Consider the following 19,964-nt stretch of genomic DNA (forward strand, 5'->3'; position numbering starts at 1 on the left):
TTCTTTCTGAGGGTCTGTGGACACCTGCTACCTTACCCTCAGGACCTCGGAGGGTTTGGGTAATGAGATAACCTCAGGGGTTTTTGTCTTAAAAATATCTGTCTCACGGAACCTGAGAGAATGCAGCTGTGTAAGCTCTGCCCTCTCCCCCCGCCCCCGCCGCTGCAGGAGGAACCACTCCAAGTGCCTGGTACACTGCAAAATGGGCGTCAGTCGCTCGGCTTCCACCGTCATAGCCTATGCAATGAAGGAATTCGGCTGGACCCTGGAGAAAGCCTACAACTACGTGAAGCAGAAACGCAGCATCACACGCCCCAACGCAGGCTTTATGAGGCAGCTGTCTGAGTATGAAGGCATCCTAGATGCCAGGTGGGTGACCATGTGCCGGGAAGAACCGACCAGCCGAGCCGGGCTCCAGGAGCCCTACCGCCTAGCCGCGCTCACGTCCAGTCCAGGGTTGGCTTCCACAGCCAGAAATCCTGCCTCGGGGTTAGGGGGGTGGAGGGGAGCCCATCTGAGCAAAACAGCTATTGTTTGGGGTTTGATCAGCGGTTTCCAGGAGGGATCTGTGTTGATTGTGTTGGCACGTGCAGAAAGCTGTTCTGTGGCTGGAGGGAGCAGGGCATGGCTTCTGATCCAAGGCAGGACTCCCACGTGCGGCTCGGCCTGGGGCTGCCCCGTTTCCTAAGCATCTGCTCTGTGCCCAGCTCCATGCCAGGCTTCACCGCAGGGCAGCCCCAGGGACTGCAGGGGCAGACCGCTGCCGCCAAGCTGGCAGCTCAGGCCTAGCTCATCCATCTGCCCCGGCCACAGTCTCCTCTCCTGAGTTAAGAAGTAACTCCATTCCCCCTGCCCCGCCTCCTACTCTTCCCTGGTAGCTCAGTTGGCTGCCTGCAATGCAGGAGACCCCAGTTCAGTTCCTGGGTCAGGAAGAGCCCCTGAGAAGGGACAGGCTGCCCACTCCAGTATACCTGGGTCGGGAAGATCCCCTGGAGAAGGGAACGTCCACCCACTCCCGTGTTCTTGTCTGGAGAAGCCGCATGGACAGAGGAGCCTGGCAGGCTACAGCCCATGGGATTGTAAAAAATCAGATATGACTGAGCGACTTTCACTACCCCCTCATAGGGTTGTTATGAAATTTCCACGAGCACCATCCAGATGCTTCAGTAGACCCATCTCGTGGTCAGTGATGACGTAGCTGCTTTTTAATTCTCTAACTACCACCACCCACCTACCTACCTACCCCGATGTGAGAAAGGTCTGCAAAGGACAGCTGCTGCTGCTGCTGCTAAGTCGCTTCAGTCGTGTCTGACTCTCTGCGACCCCATAGACGGCAGCCCACCAGGCTCCCCCTTCCCTGGGATTCCCCAGGCAAGAACACTGGAGTGGGTTCCCATTTCCTTCTCCAATGCATGAAATTGAAGTCGCTCAGTTGTGTCTGACCCTTTGCGATCCCATGGACTGTAGCCTACCAGGCTCCTCCATCCATGGGATTTTCCAGGCAAAAGTACTGGAGTGGGGTGCCATTGCCTTCTCCTGCAAAGGATAGAGGATCCCTCATTTACGGGGAGTCTGGAACTGCCACTGGAGGTTGAGGTGTCCCATGTCATACAGCCAGAGGGTGGCCCGGGGAGGAGGGGCAGTCCCCAGGCCTGTTGGCCTCTAGGGATCCCATGCAGGGTGATCCTGCCCCCACGGAGGGGTCCGCAGTGACCCCAGGTGGATCCACTCGCTCTCCCTGTTCCTTTTCCACCCAGTCTGTCCAAGGCCTCCCTGACAGCTGTTTCTGCCCAGCACCATGGGGAGGCTGCAGGCTAAGCCCACCGGCTTCTTGGCCACGTCTGAGGGGCAGCTGGGGGTCTGGAAAATAGCTCTGGACAGCCCTGGATTCCTTCACTGTCAGCCGGAGAGCAGCTGGACAGATGTGCAGGCAGAGCTGAGGGGCGGGGATGGACACATCCGCTCCTTCAGCCCTTCAGTCACGTGTGCCATCAGCGGTTTGCAGCCCAGCCAGGGGTCTCCAGGCCAGGTTCACTGCAGCACAGCATTTTGACCTTGAATCCCAGCCCCATCTGAGGGCCCTCCCGGCCTGGCCTGGCCTGGCCTGGCGCGCACACACAGAGCAGATGGCCATGAACGATCACAGTGCTACTGAAGATCACAGCAAGCCACGTGTTTACGTGGTCACGTGAATGTGTGTAAATATTTACCAACTCTCTGCTTTCATCTGCATTATTTCCCTACAAAGGAAGTAGGAAAAGATTCAGTTTCTTATTTGACAGAGGGCGGGGAATAGAGACTGGAGCGTAAGTGGTGTGACCAGGTCTGCCAGAGTGGGCTGGGACACTGGGGCCGTGATAGGATTTCAGGTCCAGACCCCTGTGTCTGCAGCATCCTCATCACATGACAGAGCTGTTTATGTGACCATCCACAGATCACTCCTGTGGGAGCCATGATGACTTAGGGTCCCAGGGCCTTTTCCATCATCCTTGAATGTCTCGGGGGTAAATGATCCCAGAGAGGCTTCACCCAGGTGAGCCCCTGGTGTCCACCCAAGCCTTGGGCTGCCCCCGCTGCCCCACCAGCTTCTTCCCAGCACCCTCTGGGCACTGGCCTAGGCTCACCTTCCTCTGCCCTTCTTCCCCCAGCAAGCAGCGGCACAACAAGCTGTGGCGCCAGCAGGCCGACGACAGCTGCTTCCAGCAGCCTGGGGACGACCCTGCGGGGCCTGGGGACTTCCAGCCAGAGACCCTGGACAGCACCCGAGAAGCCCAGCCACCCTGCTTGGACGCCACTGGCCCCCCGCCTGGGTTCCCGGGCAGCGGGGCGCTTGGTGGCCCCACTCTGCCCTGCTGCTTCCGGCGACTGTCAGACCCTCTGCTGCGGGCCGCCGCCGACGAGACAGGCAGCCCTGTCCACCTGGAGGATCTGGAGAGGGACGCTCTGCTGGAGGAAGCCACTCAGCTGGCAGAGGCGTCCCAGCCAGCCAGACCACCCCCAGAAGGCCCCGGACTCTGCGAGAGGGAAGTGAGGAAGAAACCAGAGCCTGGGGGCCCCCAGGCCCAGGGTGGCTCCTCGCCGCAGGCGGAGGAGATGGAAAGGGAGGAGGCCCTGGGAGCAGGGAAGTGGGGGCGGCCCGCAGCCCAGCTCGATAACCTGCTCAACCGGGAAAACCTAAACAACAACAACAGCAAGCGGAGCTGCCCGGATGACTTTGAGGTGGGTGTGAGGGGCGCGGGCATGGGTCACACGCATGCCTGCCATGACTTTGAGGTGGGTGTGAGGGGTGCAGTCGTGGGTCACATGCACGCCTGCCATGACTTTGAGGTGGGTGTGAGGGGCGCGGGTGTGGCTCACACGCACGCCTTCCATGACTTTGAGGTGGGTGTGAGGGGCACGGGCGTGGCACGCACGCACGCCTGCCATGACTTTGAGGTGGGTGTGAAGGGCACAGGCGTGGCACGCACGCACGCCTGCCGTGACTTTGAGGTGGGTGTGAGGGGCGCGGGCGTGGCACGCACACACGCCTGCCGTGACTTTGAGGTGGGTGTGAGGGGCGCGGGCGTGGCACGCACGCACGCCTGCTGTGACTTTGAGGTGGGTGTGAAGGGCGCGGGCGTGGCACGCACGCACGCCTGCCGTGACTTTGAGGTGGGTGTGAAGGGCGCGGGTGTGGCACGCACGCACGCCTGCCATGACTTTGAGGTGGGTGTGAGGGGCGTGGCACGCACGCACACCTGCCATGACTTTGAGGTGGGTGTGAGGGGCGCGGGCGTGGCTCACACGCACACCTGCCATGACTTTGAGGTGGGTGTGAGGGGCGCAGTCGTGGCACGCACACACGCCTGCCATGACTTTGAGGTGGGTGTGAGGGGCACGGGCGTGGCACGCACACACGCCTGCCGTGACTTTGAGGTGGGTGTGAGGGGTGCGGGCGTGGCACGCACGCACGCCTGCCATGACTTTGAGGTGGGTGTGAGGGGCGCGGGCGTGGCACGCACGCACGCCTGCCATGACTTTGAGGTGGGTGTGAGGGGCACGGGCGTTGCACACACGCCTGCCATTTTGGTTCTGCCCGGGGGCCGCCCTCCCCCACTTCACGGCTGTCTGTGGCAGCCCCTGGGTGGATTTCTGAGAGGTTCTGCAGGCCCTTGGGGGTGGTAGACAGTGGAGGACCAGAGGCCCCCGAGGAATGTCTAAACACTGCTCCCTTGACCCCATTGCCCTGTTGCTGTGTTAGGCGAGGCTTCTAAATCTTTTTTTCTTACGTAAAATGTAAGACCTATAACTTGTTACCCAGCTTTGATCTTTACCAGTATGTGGCTGTTCTTCATTTCATCTCACCCCCATACACTTTCCCACACCCCGAATTGTCATTGTTCAGTTGCTCAGTGGTGTCCGGCTCTTTGCGACCCCATGGACTGCAGCACGCCAGGCTTCCCTGTTCTTCACCACCTCCTGGAGGTTGCTCAGACTCATGTCCATTGAGTCAGTGATGCCATCCAACCCCATCTTGTCCTCTGTCGCCCCCTTCTCCTGCCTTCAATCTTTCCCAGCCTCAGGGTCTTTTCCAACGAGTTGGCTCTTCACATCAGGTGGAAACAAATCAAACCCCTGGTCTGCCATTCCCATCACAAATGCTTCCATATACATCGGGACCACAGTACCACTGCCACCTTGGGAAAATTGATAGCAATCCCCCAGCACCATCTTACATAGTCTTAAAGACACCGTTGGTGTTTGAAACCCACCTCCGGCTGGTTCCCTGGTCGAGGCTGTGGGCACCCAAGCGGTCTTTGCCCTTCGCCACCTCTCTGCGGAGAACACAGTCGGGTGATGGTTTCTCGGAGCCGCGCTCTGTTGTGTCAGACGTGCAGGGTCCATCATCAGGCTGCAGACCCCAGACCCTTTCTGAAGGGGAGACCCGGTCACTGTGCCAGAAACGCAGTTTCACTAATCCCCACGATGCTCTGAGGGCTTCCCTGGTGGCTCAGTGGTAAAGAATCCACCTGCCAGGGCAGGAGACACAGGTTCGATCCCTGGTTCGGGAAGACCCCCTGGAGAAGGAAATGGCAGCCCACTCCAGTGTGCCTGCTTGGGAAATCTCATGGACAGAGGAGCCTGGTAGGGTCACAGAAGAGTCAGGACATGACTGGGTGACTCAACAACGACAGTGATTCTCTGAGGGCAAAGCCACCCTGGTTTCCAGGTGAGATCAGGGCGCTGGAAAGGGTCATTGGGTGCAGGTGGCGGAGGCGGGGTTTGAGAAGGGAGGCCCTTGGAGGTCCCACTCCTGGCCATGTAGCCAAAGGATTTGTCCAGGATCGTGGGCTCATAGATGCCACGAAGTTCAGTGTCTCTGACTTGTCTCCAAACCTGCATACGTGACAGTCAAGCAGGTTCTGGTTCTGAGAGCTGTCTGTCCCTACACTGGCTAAAGGGAGAGCACTGCCCACCACCCTCCTGTATTTTTCGGTCTTCGGCTTGTACTGCGTCCTCACCACATTCTTGTCTCTTTTAGCATGACGCGATCTTCGGGATCCTTAACAAAGTGAAGCCTTCCTACAAATCCTGCACCGACTGCATGTACCCTGCAGCCGGCGGGAACCCCGAGGCCTTCGGGGAGCGATGCAAGAATCCCGGTGCTCCTGCCATCTGCACCCAGCCCACCTTCCTACCCCACCTTACGTCTTCCCCCGTGGCCAGCAGGTCCCGAGCTTTGGAGAAACTGGCCTCTGTCCCAACCGAAACCGCCTCCTTCCTACCACCAACAGGCTCGAGGAGGCCAGACTCCAGTGGTCCAGGGGCCGGGGCTGCCCCGGAGCCCCCAGCCAGCCTTCCGGAACCTTCCAGAGAGATTCACAAAGCCCTACCAAAGTCCCTCCTCGTGAAGAATTCTCACTGTGATAAGAACCCTCCTGGCTCGGAAGCAGTGAACGAAGACTCGCCACCCAAGAGAGATCCGAAGCCGGCCAAGGACCTGCGGCTCCTGTTCAGCAAAGAGGCCGAGAAGCCCACGAGCAGCAGCTACTTGATGCAGCACCAGGAGTCCATCATCCAGCTGCAGAGGGCGGGCCTGGTCCGCAAGCACACCAAAGAGCTGGAGAGGCTGAAGGGCACACCGGCTGAGCTGGGGGCCCCCTGCCGGGACAGCCCGGCTGCCATCCCTGAGGAGAACCCGGACTCGCCTCTGCCCGGCCAAGCCCCGGGCCCCGAGAAACCTGAGGCCGGCCCCCCTCTGCTAGAGGGAGCCCTGCTGAAGAGCCCCCCGCCCTTCCTCTGCCGCCCGGACCACGCCAGCCACTTCTCCAAAGACTTCCTGAAGACCATCTGCTACACCCCCACCTCATCCTCCATGAGCTCCAACCTGACGCGGAGCTCGAGCAGCGACAGCATCCACAGCGTCCGCGGGAAGCCGGGGCTAGTGAAGCAGCGCACGCAGGAGATCGAGACCCGGCTCCGGCTGGCGGGCCTCACCGTCTCGTCCCCGCTCAAGCGCTCCCACTCCCTGGCCAAGCTCGGCAGCCTCAACCTTTCGACTGAGGACCTGTCTAGCGAGGCCGACGTGTCCACCGCAGCCGACTCCCAGGACACCAGGTTGAGCGAGTCTTCCCTCTTGCACGAGCCCCTGGCAGCCACCAGGAGTCCGGCCACAACCTCGAAACCATCAGGGAAATCTGCCCTGGAAGACTTGAAAAGCCCTTCGTGGCCGGGCAAAAGCTGACCCACCTCTGGCTGCGTTTGGACTTGTGCGATCCCTCCCTTAGCCTCCCTGTGGATTTCTGGTCCACCCCTGCCGTCTGGATGTCCCTTAAGCGATTGACGTTATCCACGCTTTTCCTCCCCTTCTCTTTGCAGAGGGGAGAAAAAGCAACAAAATTGCCGAACATACAGCACAAGAAGAGAGGGGTGAGCCTGGGTGTTTGTGGCCTGGGATAACCAGCAGCTGTCGGCCAGTAGACTGACCCCAAAGCAAGTGTTTCCAAGAAGACATGTTTTAAGAAGAGCGTTTATATGGAGATGCACATGCATCAAAAACCCTTCCATGCACAACCTGCGAACGAATAGCCGTGGTGTCGGCATCAGCACCACAGGGGCTCATCTTTGCTCATGCAGGCCCTAGTGGGGAAACCCGTGGATGGCACTAGAATTCCTACCTCTGATCCTGCTGTGCGCTTTTTTTATTTTTAAAAAATCCAGTAACAACCAAGGCTTGTTCCAGGGAAAATGCTGTGTCAGAAAAGGTTTTTTTTCTGAAAGAGAACTTTTGCTGTCAGGACCCATTTCCCACCCCCCCCCCCCAAAAAAAAAAAGCGTCAAGACTTTTAAAGTTGCCCACACCAAACACCGCTACTTAAAGCGACAGGAAGGCACAGCTGCTGTCATTGAACCGACTCCGGGGCGCATGGAGGTCCTCTGAGCTTTGACTTCCTGGTGCTGGCGTGTTGTCACAGCTAAGTGATGTGGGTCTGGCCAGCCCTGGAGGAAGCAGGGGCCAATGTGTGTGTGTGTGTGGTCCTCATTGTCGCCCCCATCTGGGGAGAAGGACCCACAAAGTTATCGTTGAGTCTCACCTGCTGCAGAAGCCCACACGGTCCTACGAGGGTTTCGAAGGCGCTCGAGCGTCTGGCGGGGCTGGGGAGGGGTTTGGAGACATGGGTCACCCCACCGGGAGCTCCGGCACTCAGGTTCATTAGGTCACACGCACTCAAGTCTGGGGAGGAAAAGGAGATGTCAGCATGAGAGACACTCAGTCACTCAAGGGACAGCTCGGCAGCAGCTTCTCCGATGAGCAGGACTGGTGGGAAGCTGCTCAGATGTTTACAAGTCGCCCTTTCCTGCGGTGAGAACGCTGCTTCCTGCTTCTCCACGGCTCTTCCCAGCGGGCCGGGAAGGCTTGAGGTCCCGCCCGGCTCTGGGGGTAGCCCCTCCGAGGATTTGGAGTGGAGGGACTCCTCTGATGTCAGCGGGCAAGACAGGATGTTAAAACATTTTGGAGAGAGAAGAGGTTGGTTAGATTTAATGCAGGGGTCAGCCAACCATGGCTGGGGTGTGTGGCCCCATGAGCTAAGATGGGTTTTAGTTTTTATTTTTATCATATTTTCAAGGGGTTAGCCAAAAATTACCAAACAGGCAACAGAGACCATGTAGCCTACAAAACCGAAGGTAGTTTACAATCAGGCCCTTTATAGAAAACCTTTGCTGACCCTGGTTTTACTTGAAAACCCAAGGCTTGCCCCAGGCCCTTGGGGAAGAAAATCCCGGGAGTTAGAAGGCCTCCCACCTCTTTTGTCACCTCAGGCCAAACCCTGCCCTCCTCCCGACCCAGTCCTTGCCAGCCCATCCCCAATGTTTTTCTCCTGGGGGTGGGACAGGCCCCTACTGGCTGAAACTTTCCCACGGTTGCAGCTTGCCCTCAGGCCCACCGGATTATTTCAGTGAAACTAGACATCCTTCAAGGGCCAGCCAAATTCCAGAAGTGGGTAAATGAGTCTCCATCTTACTTTGGTCCAAACTGGGCCTCTCGGAGCACCCCACGCAGAGTCTTCAGAAACAAGGCCAGTCCATGTTTTAACTCGTGGGTAGAGCTTTTGCAAAAAAACCCTCTCTCTGGAAACTTTTTCTCCCTGAATTTTTTTTTTTCTTTTTAAGTATATGTTATTTTACCTTATAGGAATTTGTTTTCCCACTGCTGTCAGTTGGAATCACCTTAGATGATCCACTTATTCCAGAAAACCCACTTGGGTTTCCCCCTTTCTCTCAGCCAACACAAGAGCATGGTCTCAAAAAAAAAAACGTCAGGTTCAGTGTTTTGCCAAGTTGCATTTTATGTGGTGGGTCAATTTTTGTGTCAAAAAAATCCTATAGATTTGATGATGACAGGCTTATGTTGGTTTTTATTTTTTTAAAAACCATGCCCGGGTATGATATATTTTTGAAGACCTTCATTTTGAAAGCCATAGTATTTCTTATCCAGTTAAAGGATATGAGGAGGATTATAAAGATGAGAGGGTCTCTGGCTTTTGGCAGAGTTATCCATTCATTGTCAGAAGTTAGTCTGTTAACATTGAAACTGGGGCCCAGGTCCCCACCATCAGAACAAAGCAAAGCCTTCTTGATGGGTAACATTCTAGTCTGAAGAAGAGGGTGAAGATTCTTCTCCAAGACCCAGATCAGTGGCGTGGAAACCTATGGTGGATTGCTGTTTTATATTTTATAAGACCAGAGTGTCCTACAAGGTTTGGGGGCATCTCGACAAAGACAGATGCATTAATAGTCTCTGAAAAGAAAGTTTTTACCATAAGCTATGCCTCTTCTTTACCAATGCTTTGTCTACACTTAGCGTATGGGGGAAATTCCGAATATGGGTGGCAGAGGTTTATGCTGTGAAAGTCATGGATTTTGGTGACCAGCTGTCTTCATGGAATGCCTTTGTTGAACTAGGCAAGAGCGAAGGTTTCTGAATCAGCTTGGTAGCCCATAAATCCAGCTGCGTTTCCTCTTCCCCCTCCACCACCCCCCACTTTCCTGCTCATTCGAATGGCATGCCAGCAGGAGACCCAGCTTGTCTAGGTCTACCTCTTGCATTGACACATGGGGTCTTCTCAGTTGAGTTTTGTTGAGTCGAAGCCGGGAGCTAGTCACAGAGAGGGGAAGCCGTGCTGCCCTCTGGTGGGCACGTGGCCTTGCCGATGTCCGTCTTTGTCCCGTGGCGACACGCATCACCGCAGGAACGCCTTGAGAAGAGGGTTCTGGCCCGCGGCGGCGCGCGTCACTGTGTGGATGCCTTGAGAAGAGGGTTCTGGCCCGCGGCGGCGCGCGTCACCATGTGAATGCCTTGAGAACAGGGTTCTGGCCCGTGGTCTCCCCTCCTCCCTGGTCTCAGTGCAGGTGCTCATGCCAGCCTCCAGGCTGCCAAACAGCTCTCTGCTGGGTGGGGGTGGCCGTTCCATCGGCCAGGAGACTGCTCTGTCCAGCCCCCTTCTGCTCCACCCATCCCACCCTCTCCAGCTAAGAAAGCATTCCAGCCCTTTCTAAGCCTTTTCCCTCCTGGATAAGCCCAGAGGATGGATACCTAGGATGGAGCCAGAACAGCCATAGAGTTAACATCAGGACAACCCTGTATGTCAGCCCTGCACTCAGGCCCCATCCCAGGGGCCTCTGCTCCTTAGTGAGAGGAAGTGCTGGCATCGCGTTGAGGTCACGTGCAGAATCTCACCCAAGGTGTCTGAAGATCAGCATGCTGTCTGTCGCCCAGAAATGCTGCTCTGGCTTCCCAGCCAGCAGGGCTTCCCTGGACCCACGCGAGCAGCGAGAGAACCCCTTCCCTTCCAGCAGGGAGATTTAGGACATCTGGACAGCACGATGCAGGTTTGCATGTTCTTGTCCTACCCCCAGCATCTTGGCCAGACGAAGGTACTTACAGATCCCAGTGTTCAGCTATTTGGTCTTTTTATCATCTGCTCTGGAGAAAGAAATGGCAACCTACTCCAGTATTGCCTGGAAAATCCCATGGCTGGAGGCATGTGGTGGGCTACAGTCCATGGGGTCGCAAAGAGTTGGACACGACTGAGTGACTTCACTTTCTTTCTGCAGATGAATACCTGTGTGAGATCGTTCTGCATAGATACATATATCTGTGTCTATACATCTGTCACTTGAACAAGAGTATCAAGTGCATTCCCCTTCCCCATCATCCACACACATGCCTCGTCACCCAAGCTGTGGAGCGGGTCACCTTTAATGGTCTGGAGCAACACCGTGCAGTGGATCTGGATGTGACCGCCTTGTTTTTTTGTCCTGTAGTAGACCCCTGCAACCCTTGCGGGACCCTTTAGAGCCAGACCCCCGTCCTCCACTGTTCTCTGTCAGCCGCGCCATGCAGGGAGATGGCCACTCCCTCCCTCCTCCTCGACACTGTAATCATTGTTTTACAATCGAGTGCCTTAATAATAGTTTACAAATACTGTGTATTTATGGGCAGCCGTTCCGCTTTCGCCTTCTGTGATTGGATACTTTGCCTTGTCCTCGGTGGTTGGCGCTGGGGCTGGAGTTTGCCTGCCCCATAGTTGGGCTGATCTGCTGGGCGGCCTCCCGCACCTGCCCACAGCCAGGCCAGGGGCATCGCTAGAAGCGGTGCTGGCTGGTGGTCCCTATGGGCGAGGCAGGCGCTGTTTCAGCCGTGGGCCCATATAGTAAGCAAAGATAAGACAGGATTGGTAGGCCGACCAGCTCGGGCACCCTCTGGACCACAGCCCTGCCCCTCCCCTTATACCCTCTCCACATCACAGCTATTCTGTTCAGTAGAGTTTTTATTACCACCTTGACCACCCCCCCCCCCCCCCACTTTCCTCTCTTTTGGTGTCCTGAGCTCTTTGCAACAACGTGCAGGTACAGAGCGCCCTCCCCAGTCAGGAGCGCCCCTCCCCCCAAGACAGCCTGCCCTTTGGTTTTCAGAGGCTGCCAGTGGGTGCCATTGTGTTGCGTTATGATATCAATGATTTTTTTTATTATATATTGTTTTTCTTCTTGTTTTTTTATATTATATATTTAAAAGGCAGTATCTTTTGTACTGTGAATTTGCAGTAGAAGATGCATAATGCACTTTTTTTTTTTTTTTACTTCTGTTGGTGTGTACTGTATATAGTCTGTGTGCTTCTTGTGAGGAAAATAAACTTTTTCTTTATAAATGCTCGATGACCTCTGAACTTGTGCAAAAAAAAAAAATAAAGTAGCAGCCCCTCCAGCCCTGGCCAGGAGAGGCGAGACACAGCTGTGTGCTGGCCCTACACTAAGCACCTGGACAAGTGGGACCAGAGAAAGAACCAGGGGGAGAAAGGTCAGCTGCTGCAGAAATTATCTTTTTCCTTCCTGTTCTTGCCAGCAAGAAAGAGCAGGCCCACTTTTGGTATACAAGGTGGTCACTTGTATACCAAAAAACCTGTCCTGCCTGCCCCCACCTTGGGTGGGACTTGAACCTGAGGGGTGTGCTGGAGAAATTCACCACCTTAACTGCTCACACAGAAGAGGGGGTGGGGAGGGGGTGCTCATCGTGGCTAACGGCCACGATGGGAACCCCAGGGGACCCCAGTTACCAGACACAGCAGAGGCTTACGCTGAGCTCAGGTCACAGTCCACTGCAGATCAGAGCTTTTGGTGGCTGTCCCCCGTGGTGTCTGAGCCAAGCCAGGCCGCTTCCAACAGAAAACCCTGCCTTCCTGGAGTTCGTGCATCCAGCAGGGCAAATGCAGCTCACATTTCCTCTTCGCTGCCTTTGGATGCCGTACCTGACGATCCCATGGGCGAGTCGCATGGGTGAGTGTCAATCATCCGCCACTAGTGCCTTGACGGGACCACGAGATTCCAGAGCCTGTGGGTCCAGAAGTAGTACACACTCCATTTAACTCATGTAGACTTACTCCGCCTCTCACCTGTACTCATAGGAGATGGGTAGAGAAACCAGGATGCAAGTTTTTCACCTAATAAGAATTATAACTGTCAATGGGAACTTCACTGGCAAGCCAGTGGTTAAGAATCCACCTTTCAATGCAGGGGACACTGGATCCCTAGTCAGGTAACTAAAGTCCTACATGCCATCAGCAAAAAAAAGATAATAAAGAGATGTTGTAAAATACTCTCATTTGCCAATTAACACATTGAGTCCTTCCAGGAAAATCTGCTCTTGAAGCCAAATCATGCTTGCTGTGCTCAGCGGCTCAGTTGTCTGACTCTGCGACCCCGTGGACTGTAGCCCGCAAGACTCTTGTCTGTGCGATTCTCCAGGCAAGAATACTGGAGCGTGTTGCCATTTTCTCCTCCCGGGCATCTTCCTGACCTAGGGATTGTGCTCACCTCTCCTGCAGGCAGATTCATTTTACTGAGCCACCTGGGAAGCCCACATTATGGCTAGGAATTGCTAACTCAGTAGAAATTTAAAGCAGAAGGGGGGGGAGTGACTCTGCTGACTGGTCCCATCAAGCTGTAATGTAGCCCTTTCTATATACAAGGTTTTTGGAACTGAACCACTGAGGGTCATGGTTCAGGACACTCCTAGGCAAAGCTGGAGATCACTGACACATTCTCTTCAGGCTCCCAAGGTGAATCCGAGCTGGAGGAGGGGGTCCAGCACTCCTTGCGATTCCCGTGGATTCCCTGGGAATTGTGATGGCCACGTCTAGAAAACCATTGAAATAGGAATGCGGTGCAGTTGAGTAGGTTTTCCCTCCGCCAGTTACAATCACATTCCACACATGTTTTCTGCAGACAACACCCACCCTTCCACATGGCCCTTCCAGAATGTGGGTGTTCCCAGATCACCCGATACTCTCTTCACTCAGATCCCCGGAGAACCTTCCTGTAACTGACAAGCTGATCTTGTCCTCAGAGTAGCAAGCCTGAGGTTGAGTGGGGCCCGGTCTTGCCTCCAGGGACCGTGGGCAGGCAGGGGAGCAGCCGCATGCCTGTGGAAGCCCTTCCTGGCTAGACCTCAAGAAGCTCCAGGAAGCAGAGCATGGAGGAGTTCCCAGCGTTTCAGAAGGATTCACTGCATGGTAGGGAAGCCCCTTCCAAAGGTGTCTGGCAGCGGTGCACCGGGTCAGCCCTGCCCAGGACAGGCCATCCGCCTACCCCTACACCCTCACATGAGGGAGCAGAACTATATTCCTAAGACTTCCGCATACCCAGCACTTTAATGAGCCCTGTGGAACCCTCCAAAGGCCCTTTGATGTTACCCTCAGTTTTCAGTTGAAGAATCAGGCCTGCAGGGTGTAAGTCATTTGGCCAAAGTAACCTCTAAAGGCGGTGAAGCCAGGAGGTACTACTGCTCCTCCACCTGAAACCCTCCCAGAGCTGTCCCCCCACCGCAGAAGTAGAAAGCAGCAAGCTTGAAGCAACATCTGATCTCCCTGTAGGTACCAGCAGGAAAACATCGAGTCAGAAATGAAGCCTCCAGCCCCGGGAAATCTGACCCACTTCAAAGGCTACCTTGGCGGGCGGTACAAGGTGTGTTTCCCGCCCCCAGATCGAATTCACTGTATTTGACCTTTAGAGGGAAGCTGCTCACACACCCTGAAGTATTCTGGCAAAGGATCTGGTGTCAGCCCCAAATTCCTCTTTGCTGTTGTTAACTGTTTTCTACAAGTGAAGTGTCAGCAGAAGCCCTAGCACAGAAAAGGATGCTTGGAAATTGGATGCTAAGAGACAGACTCTCCCACAGGCTGTTGGAGGTGCGGAGCTCCCTCTGGTTTTGAAATTGGATCTCACGACGGGTGAAGGACAGTGCTACGGACCTCGTGGGGCCAATAATTTGAGAATTAACTGATAATGTATGCAAACCTCTTCTCTGCTGGCACACCACTTGCTGAGTCAGTGGCTGTTACTGTTGGTGCTGGCGGGAGGGGAGAAGGAAGTCAGCTGCACCCAGCATCTGGATGCTGGTGTTTCATGTCTGTTACTGAGATAATCCTCACGGTAGAAATGACTGTTTTACAAATGAAGAGGTGAAAGCTCCAGAGAGGTTAGGTCACCTGGATTAGGGCCACACAGCCAGGAAGGGACAGAAGCTCAGGGTGCCTGACTCCAAATTCATACACTTTCTACCTCACCATCTTCTCTCCAAAAGAGACAGCCCTTTGTTGGCTTTGTACATAGCACGTGCATGCTCAATTGCTTCAGTTGTGTCCGACTCTTTGCAATCCCATGGGCAGACTCTTTGCAACCGTAGCCTGCCAGGCTTCTCTGTCCATGGGGATTCTCCAGGCAAGAATACTGGAGCGGGTTGCCATGCCCTTCCCAGCCATGGTGAATGACACTTGGCACTCATTTTCACAGCATATCTCATTCATTTATGCTCATTTGAAACTGACTGAGTGCTTGCTATGCACTGGGCTTCCCCTGTGGCTCAGCTGGTAAAGAATCCACCTGCAATGCAGCAGACCCTGGTTCAATTCTTGGGTCAGGAAGATCCCCTGGAGAAGGAATAGGCTACCCTCTCTAGTATTCATGGGCTTCCTTGGTGGCTCACATGGTAAAGAATCTGCCTACAGTGTGAGACCTGGGTTTGATTCCTGGGTTGGGAAGATCCCCTGGAGGAGGGCATGGCAACCCACTCCAGTATTCTTGCCTGGAGAATCCCCAAGGACAGAGGAACTTTGGCATTGAGCTAAGATTTGTCCTCCAATTTCCCAGGCTTCTGGTTCTAGGGAATTCAGCATAGCATCTGGGCGGGGTAGGTGGTACTTTCTCCCCTCTGGCGGGGTAACATGGGCCGCCTGGAGCAGAGATCACACTCAGATCACTGCAGCTCGGAGGGGCCAGGCTGGGGCTCACTCTCCTGGTCTCTATGCTTCTCCAAGCCACTTGTGTCCGCCGTCCGAGCCCTTGGGGCCTGGCTTCCTGGGCAGCTGCATAGAACCCTGCACTTACAAGGGTCCCGCAACTGGTCTGATGCTCTGCCGTAGCCGTCTTTAATTCTTTAACGAGGGCCAGGCCCTTTCATTTCCCACTGGGCCCCGCAGAGGACGTGGCCGATCCTGGCAGCGTCACCACACTTAATCAAGGGCTTTGGAGCAAGACAGCCCGAGGTCTTGCCCCCTAATTCACCCAGTCTGTGACCCAGAGCACTGGCTTTCACCTCTCCGTGCCCCCTTTTCCTCATTTGAAGAACAGGGATGACCTCATAGCGCTGCCACAAAGATGTGCACCGTGTCATCAGCACACAGCAGAGACCTGTGAACGTAGATATTATTTGCTAGACGAAGTACTGAGCACATGTCCTGGCACAAAGCCCTCCTTCCTTGAGGAGCCGCTGTACTCGTGGGAAAGACAGCGACGGCTGCCCGCAGACCAGCCCTGTTCATGGCAGCTCCTCTTCCCACGCTGTTTGCTTAGCATCCTCTGATGGGCAGAGGGAAGCCGCCGCGAGCTCCCAGAGGAGGGCCTCGGCTGGGCTGTGCACACGTGTGTCTTCCTCCTCCTTCCCCCTCCCCTCCCCACCACTGACCCCATGGAGGATGCCATCTCTGCCTCCCTCCCGACACAAACACCATTTGTCCCCAACCTGGACTCAAGCGGTTCTTCTTTGCAACAGGCCTTTGGGGAGGGGAACAGTGTGGGCGACAGCGTGGGCTTGTCCCTGCTGCAATCCAGAGGTACATCCTGTTCTGGCGTTGCCATGGCACAGACAAACATCTGCCACAACAGACGGCTGGGGCTGGCGGCTGGCAGCGAGGCTGCGGATGGGTGAGGGCTGGGACGTCCCCCCCACCCCCACCCCGACACACATGCATGCACAGACTCACATCCACGTGCAGACACACGCACGCACGCACGCACGCATGCAAGTTGGCTTTCCAAGACAGGCAGATTGCCCATAGAGAAGGGTTCCCAATTCTCTTCCTGGAGAGCAGCCCTGGCAGGGACTGGGTTGTCCCGAATTCTCATCCTGGTCCAGCCCACAGCCAGCCTCCTGGGTCCTGGTCTGCCCCCGAAATGGAATTCACTTTCCTGGCTGTTACTGCTTTTCCTGATTCGAAAGTAAAACCCGGTCAGTCGTAACACAGTCACATGATGTAGCCGACTGACAAGAGCTGCCCTCATGGTGTAGGAGCACATACCTCTCATTAAACATATACAGGCAGGGACTTCCCTGGTGGTCTAGTGGCTAAGGCTCTGCACTCCCAATTCAGGGGGCCCAGGTTCGATCCCTGGTCAGGGAACTAGATCCTACATGCCGCAAGTAAGAGTTTGCATGCTGAAACTAGAAGATCCTGCAGGTAGCAACACAGATCCTGCGTGCCACAACTAAGACCTGGCACAGCCAAATAAATAAAATAGAAATACTTAAAAAAAAAAATACCCCGGGCAGAAAGTGCATGGAGCAGCACCTGACCCATAGTACACACTGTACACGTGTCTATTAAATAAAACAATTTGTTAGCATGATCTGATTCCATCTTGCCGTGCAGGTGTCAGAACACATTTTCTAGAGGGGGAAACTGAGGCCTAGAGGTGCCCAGTGGGATCTGAACCCAAGTTATGCCAACCCTAGTGCTCCAAGCCCAGATGGCTCCAGCCTCTCAAACCCGAACCCTTTCCTGCTTCCTGAACACCTTGCAGGGTCCCTTCCATCCCTCTGATCACAGGCCCCAGCCCTGACCTCATTTCTGCTGGAGGCCCCAGGGGTCCAGCCAAGGTCACAGACCTGGCCCTAGACTCCCTGCAGCCACCCCAGGTCTGAGGCCTTTGGGGATTCATTTCACAGGTTTGTGCTGTGTCCCCACGTTCTCAGGGTGTTGGTACTCACTGCCTCTCCCCAAGGCCTAGACATTGGTGGCATCACACCCCTTTCTTCTGCCCCCTGCCATGGGGGCTCGGTTGAGACCATAATGTTAGTAATAACAGTGACATTTCTTGAGCCATACTGGACAAGGTGGACTTTGTTATCACTATTTTTCAGATGAGACTTAGAAGGTAAATGACTTTGGGGCCAGGTGGCCCAACCAGAAGGTAGACAATTCGAGAGTCAACTCCAGGAAGCCGTCCCCAGCAGCATCTCCTCCTGCCTCAATTCTAGAAGAAATGGCTGTCTGTCCCAGCACCCCATGGGCACACTCAAGACCAGGAACCTGGAACTTCCCTGGCCATCCAGTGGCTAAGACTTCATGCTCCCAATGCAGGGGGCCCAGTTTGATCCCTGGTCAGGGAATTGGAGGAGGAAATGGCAATCCACTCCAGTATTCTTGCCAGGATAATCCCATGGACAGAGGAACCTGGCGAGCTACAGTCCATGGGGTTGCAGAATTGGACACAGCTGAGCGACTGAGCACGCACGCAGGAACTAGATCCCACATGCCACCACTAAAGACCCTGCATGCCACAGTGCAGCCAAAATAAATAAAATTAAATGTTAAAAGAAACCATGAACCCCCTGAGGACAGAGGCTGGCTCAAGTTTATTGTGGTCCACCCTGTCCCTGACAGAGTAGGTGCTCAATAGACATTTGTTGAATGAGTAAACAATTAAATGAGTGAATGGTGAAACTGTTTTTTCCCCACTTGGGCCAGGAGAAGTTTGGGAGAATTAGGCCTGAGTTTGATTCATTCCTCTGCCACTTCCTGGCTGTGTGACCTTGACCAGTTACCTAACCTCTCTGACCTTGTTTCCTTCTGGGGGAGAGTCGGAGATGGCCTACCATGACTACACACATTAATAGTAGATGCTCAGTAAACAGCCCTGTAGAGAGACAATTCAGGCCCAATGTCAAGCTCCAACACAGACTAGCTGTGTGACCTTGGACAAATCGCTTTCCTTCTCTGGGCTTCATTTTCCAGATACATTCCTTGGGGGTAATAACAGCACCCGTAGCTCCGTGGTGGTGAGAGTGAAGGGACATAGTGAGCTTCCTAAGTAAGTGATGCTTCGGAGGGCTTGTGTGATGGAAGTGAGCTCTCTGGGGGCGGGGACGGCTCCTAACTCTCCCACCCACCCTCTGGCCCCACTCAGTGCCAGGCACACAGGAGGTCCTCACACGCTCAAAGGAATGGAATCTTGTTTCAGCTCTTTGTGCTGCAGCCCCAGAGAGCCAGCACTGGCTCCTGAGCACCCTCCCCTCCCAGGCCAACTCTCCTGTGTTTTTCCATCTCATTTCCGATGAGCTGGAGTCGGAGCACCAGCTCTGCCCCCGCTTCGTGCTGAGCCTGGCGGAGGCAGGGTGGTGGAGGCAGGGTGGCGGCTGCTCCTCCAGGGTGTACCCCCCAGGGGGTGCTGGGAAGCAGGGCAAGACGAAGCCCCTCCAGAGTCAGCCCTGCTTTCCCAGGGGCCCAAGCTCCTCAGGCAGGAGTGTGGGGCTTCAAGCCCAGAACCCCTACTCCTGGCTGTGTGACCGTGGACACGTCACCCACCTCTCTGAGCCTCCCCTCCTGTACAGTGCGGCTGCTGATGACGCTGGCAGCCCCCTGGGGTTGCTGGGATGCAAGTGAAGTGTGGGGCACACAGTTGGCACCGCATAGATGCACTGGGCACAGCTGTCTCAACTTTTTATAGTGCAGCTCTTGTCTTCCATAGATGGAGAAGCTGAAACCCAGAGAGGGCCAGTGTCTCGTCCAAGGTCACAGAGCCTTTATCTTGCTGGTTCCAGCTCTGGCTTTAGCCATTCTCCCTGCACAACCCCAAATACCAGCAGGGCTGGGCCTTTGGGTGGACAGACAGAGGGTCTCCTGGGCTGAGTCGATGGGGAGAGGGTGGAGTGGAGCAGAACGTCAACAGGAATAGCCGCCCTTGTTGAGGGAGGGCCTTACACGTTGTCTCAATAAATCCTGGAAAAGCTATGAAAGCAGTATTATTGTCGTCCTCATGTTACAGATGAGGAAACTGAGACTCAGCGAGGTGAAGTTAATTACTTGATCCAATCACACAGTGGTGGGAAGAAGGGTCTTGGCCGCAGCCCCAGATGTGTTTGTTTAAAGAAGACAGTGGACAATGGAGGACCACTGAGTTATGGGTTGGGGCGTTTGGTCGCCGCCCCCCTCCCCCGAGCCTGGGATGAGAGGTGGGGGTGGTGGACACCATGTCAGCAGCACCTAGGGGTGGGGTCTTGTTAGTAGCTCCCACAGAATGGAAAGGGGGAACGCTGTCATCCTTATCGGCCACTCCTGAGTCAAGAAGCCTCCCAGGGATAGCAAATGAGCGTCGGGGCGGTCTTGTGCAGCCTTGGGGGCGGGGTGGGGCGGGGCATTACCTCCTGCGGCCCCGTCCACGGGGTGCGGCCAGTGCAGCGCCGCCCAGCCCCCAGCAGACGCCCACCCCGCCTCCTCCCCCGGACTACCCCGCTCCCGGACCCACTGGGTCAGTCGTGTGCAGTCTGGAGGAGAGAGCACTCTCAGCGCGCCTCCGGGACTCCTGGAGTCCAGGTGCACCGTCTCCAGGCAGCCCACCAGGATACACCGGGAGCCGTTTCGGTCTCCCCA

The 19,964-nt window shown here is 55.4% G+C and overlaps 1 protein-coding gene and 1 non-coding gene across 2 annotated transcripts in view; both read left to right on the forward strand.

The window, feature by feature from the left end:
• SSH1 (slingshot protein phosphatase 1) overlaps positions 1–11,695 on the forward strand; it is a 56,494-nt gene extending 44,799 nt beyond the window's left edge. Inside the window, exons 13-15 of the mRNA XM_070475451.1 lie at positions 169–369; positions 2,649–3,219; positions 5,522–11,695. Coding sequence (XP_070331552.1) covers positions 169–369; positions 2,649–3,219; positions 5,522–6,724 — 1,975 coding nt within the window. The 3' untranslated portion in view covers positions 6,725–11,695. The remainder of the gene's footprint in view (positions 1–168; positions 370–2,648; positions 3,220–5,521) is intronic.
• Positions 11,696–16,642: 4,947 nt separating this feature from the next.
• TRNAG-CCC (transfer RNA glycine (anticodon CCC)) lies at positions 16,643–16,715 on the forward strand. The gene has a single exon. It is a non-coding gene; the product is annotated as a tRNA-Gly (tRNA).
• The last annotated feature ends 3,249 nt before the right edge of the window (positions 16,716–19,964 follow it).

This window comes from Odocoileus virginianus, chromosome 12 (genome assembly GCF_023699985.2).
Source record: "Odocoileus virginianus isolate 20LAN1187 ecotype Illinois chromosome 12, Ovbor_1.2, whole genome shotgun sequence".
NCBI lineage: Eukaryota > Metazoa > Chordata > Mammalia > Artiodactyla > Cervidae > Odocoileus > Odocoileus virginianus.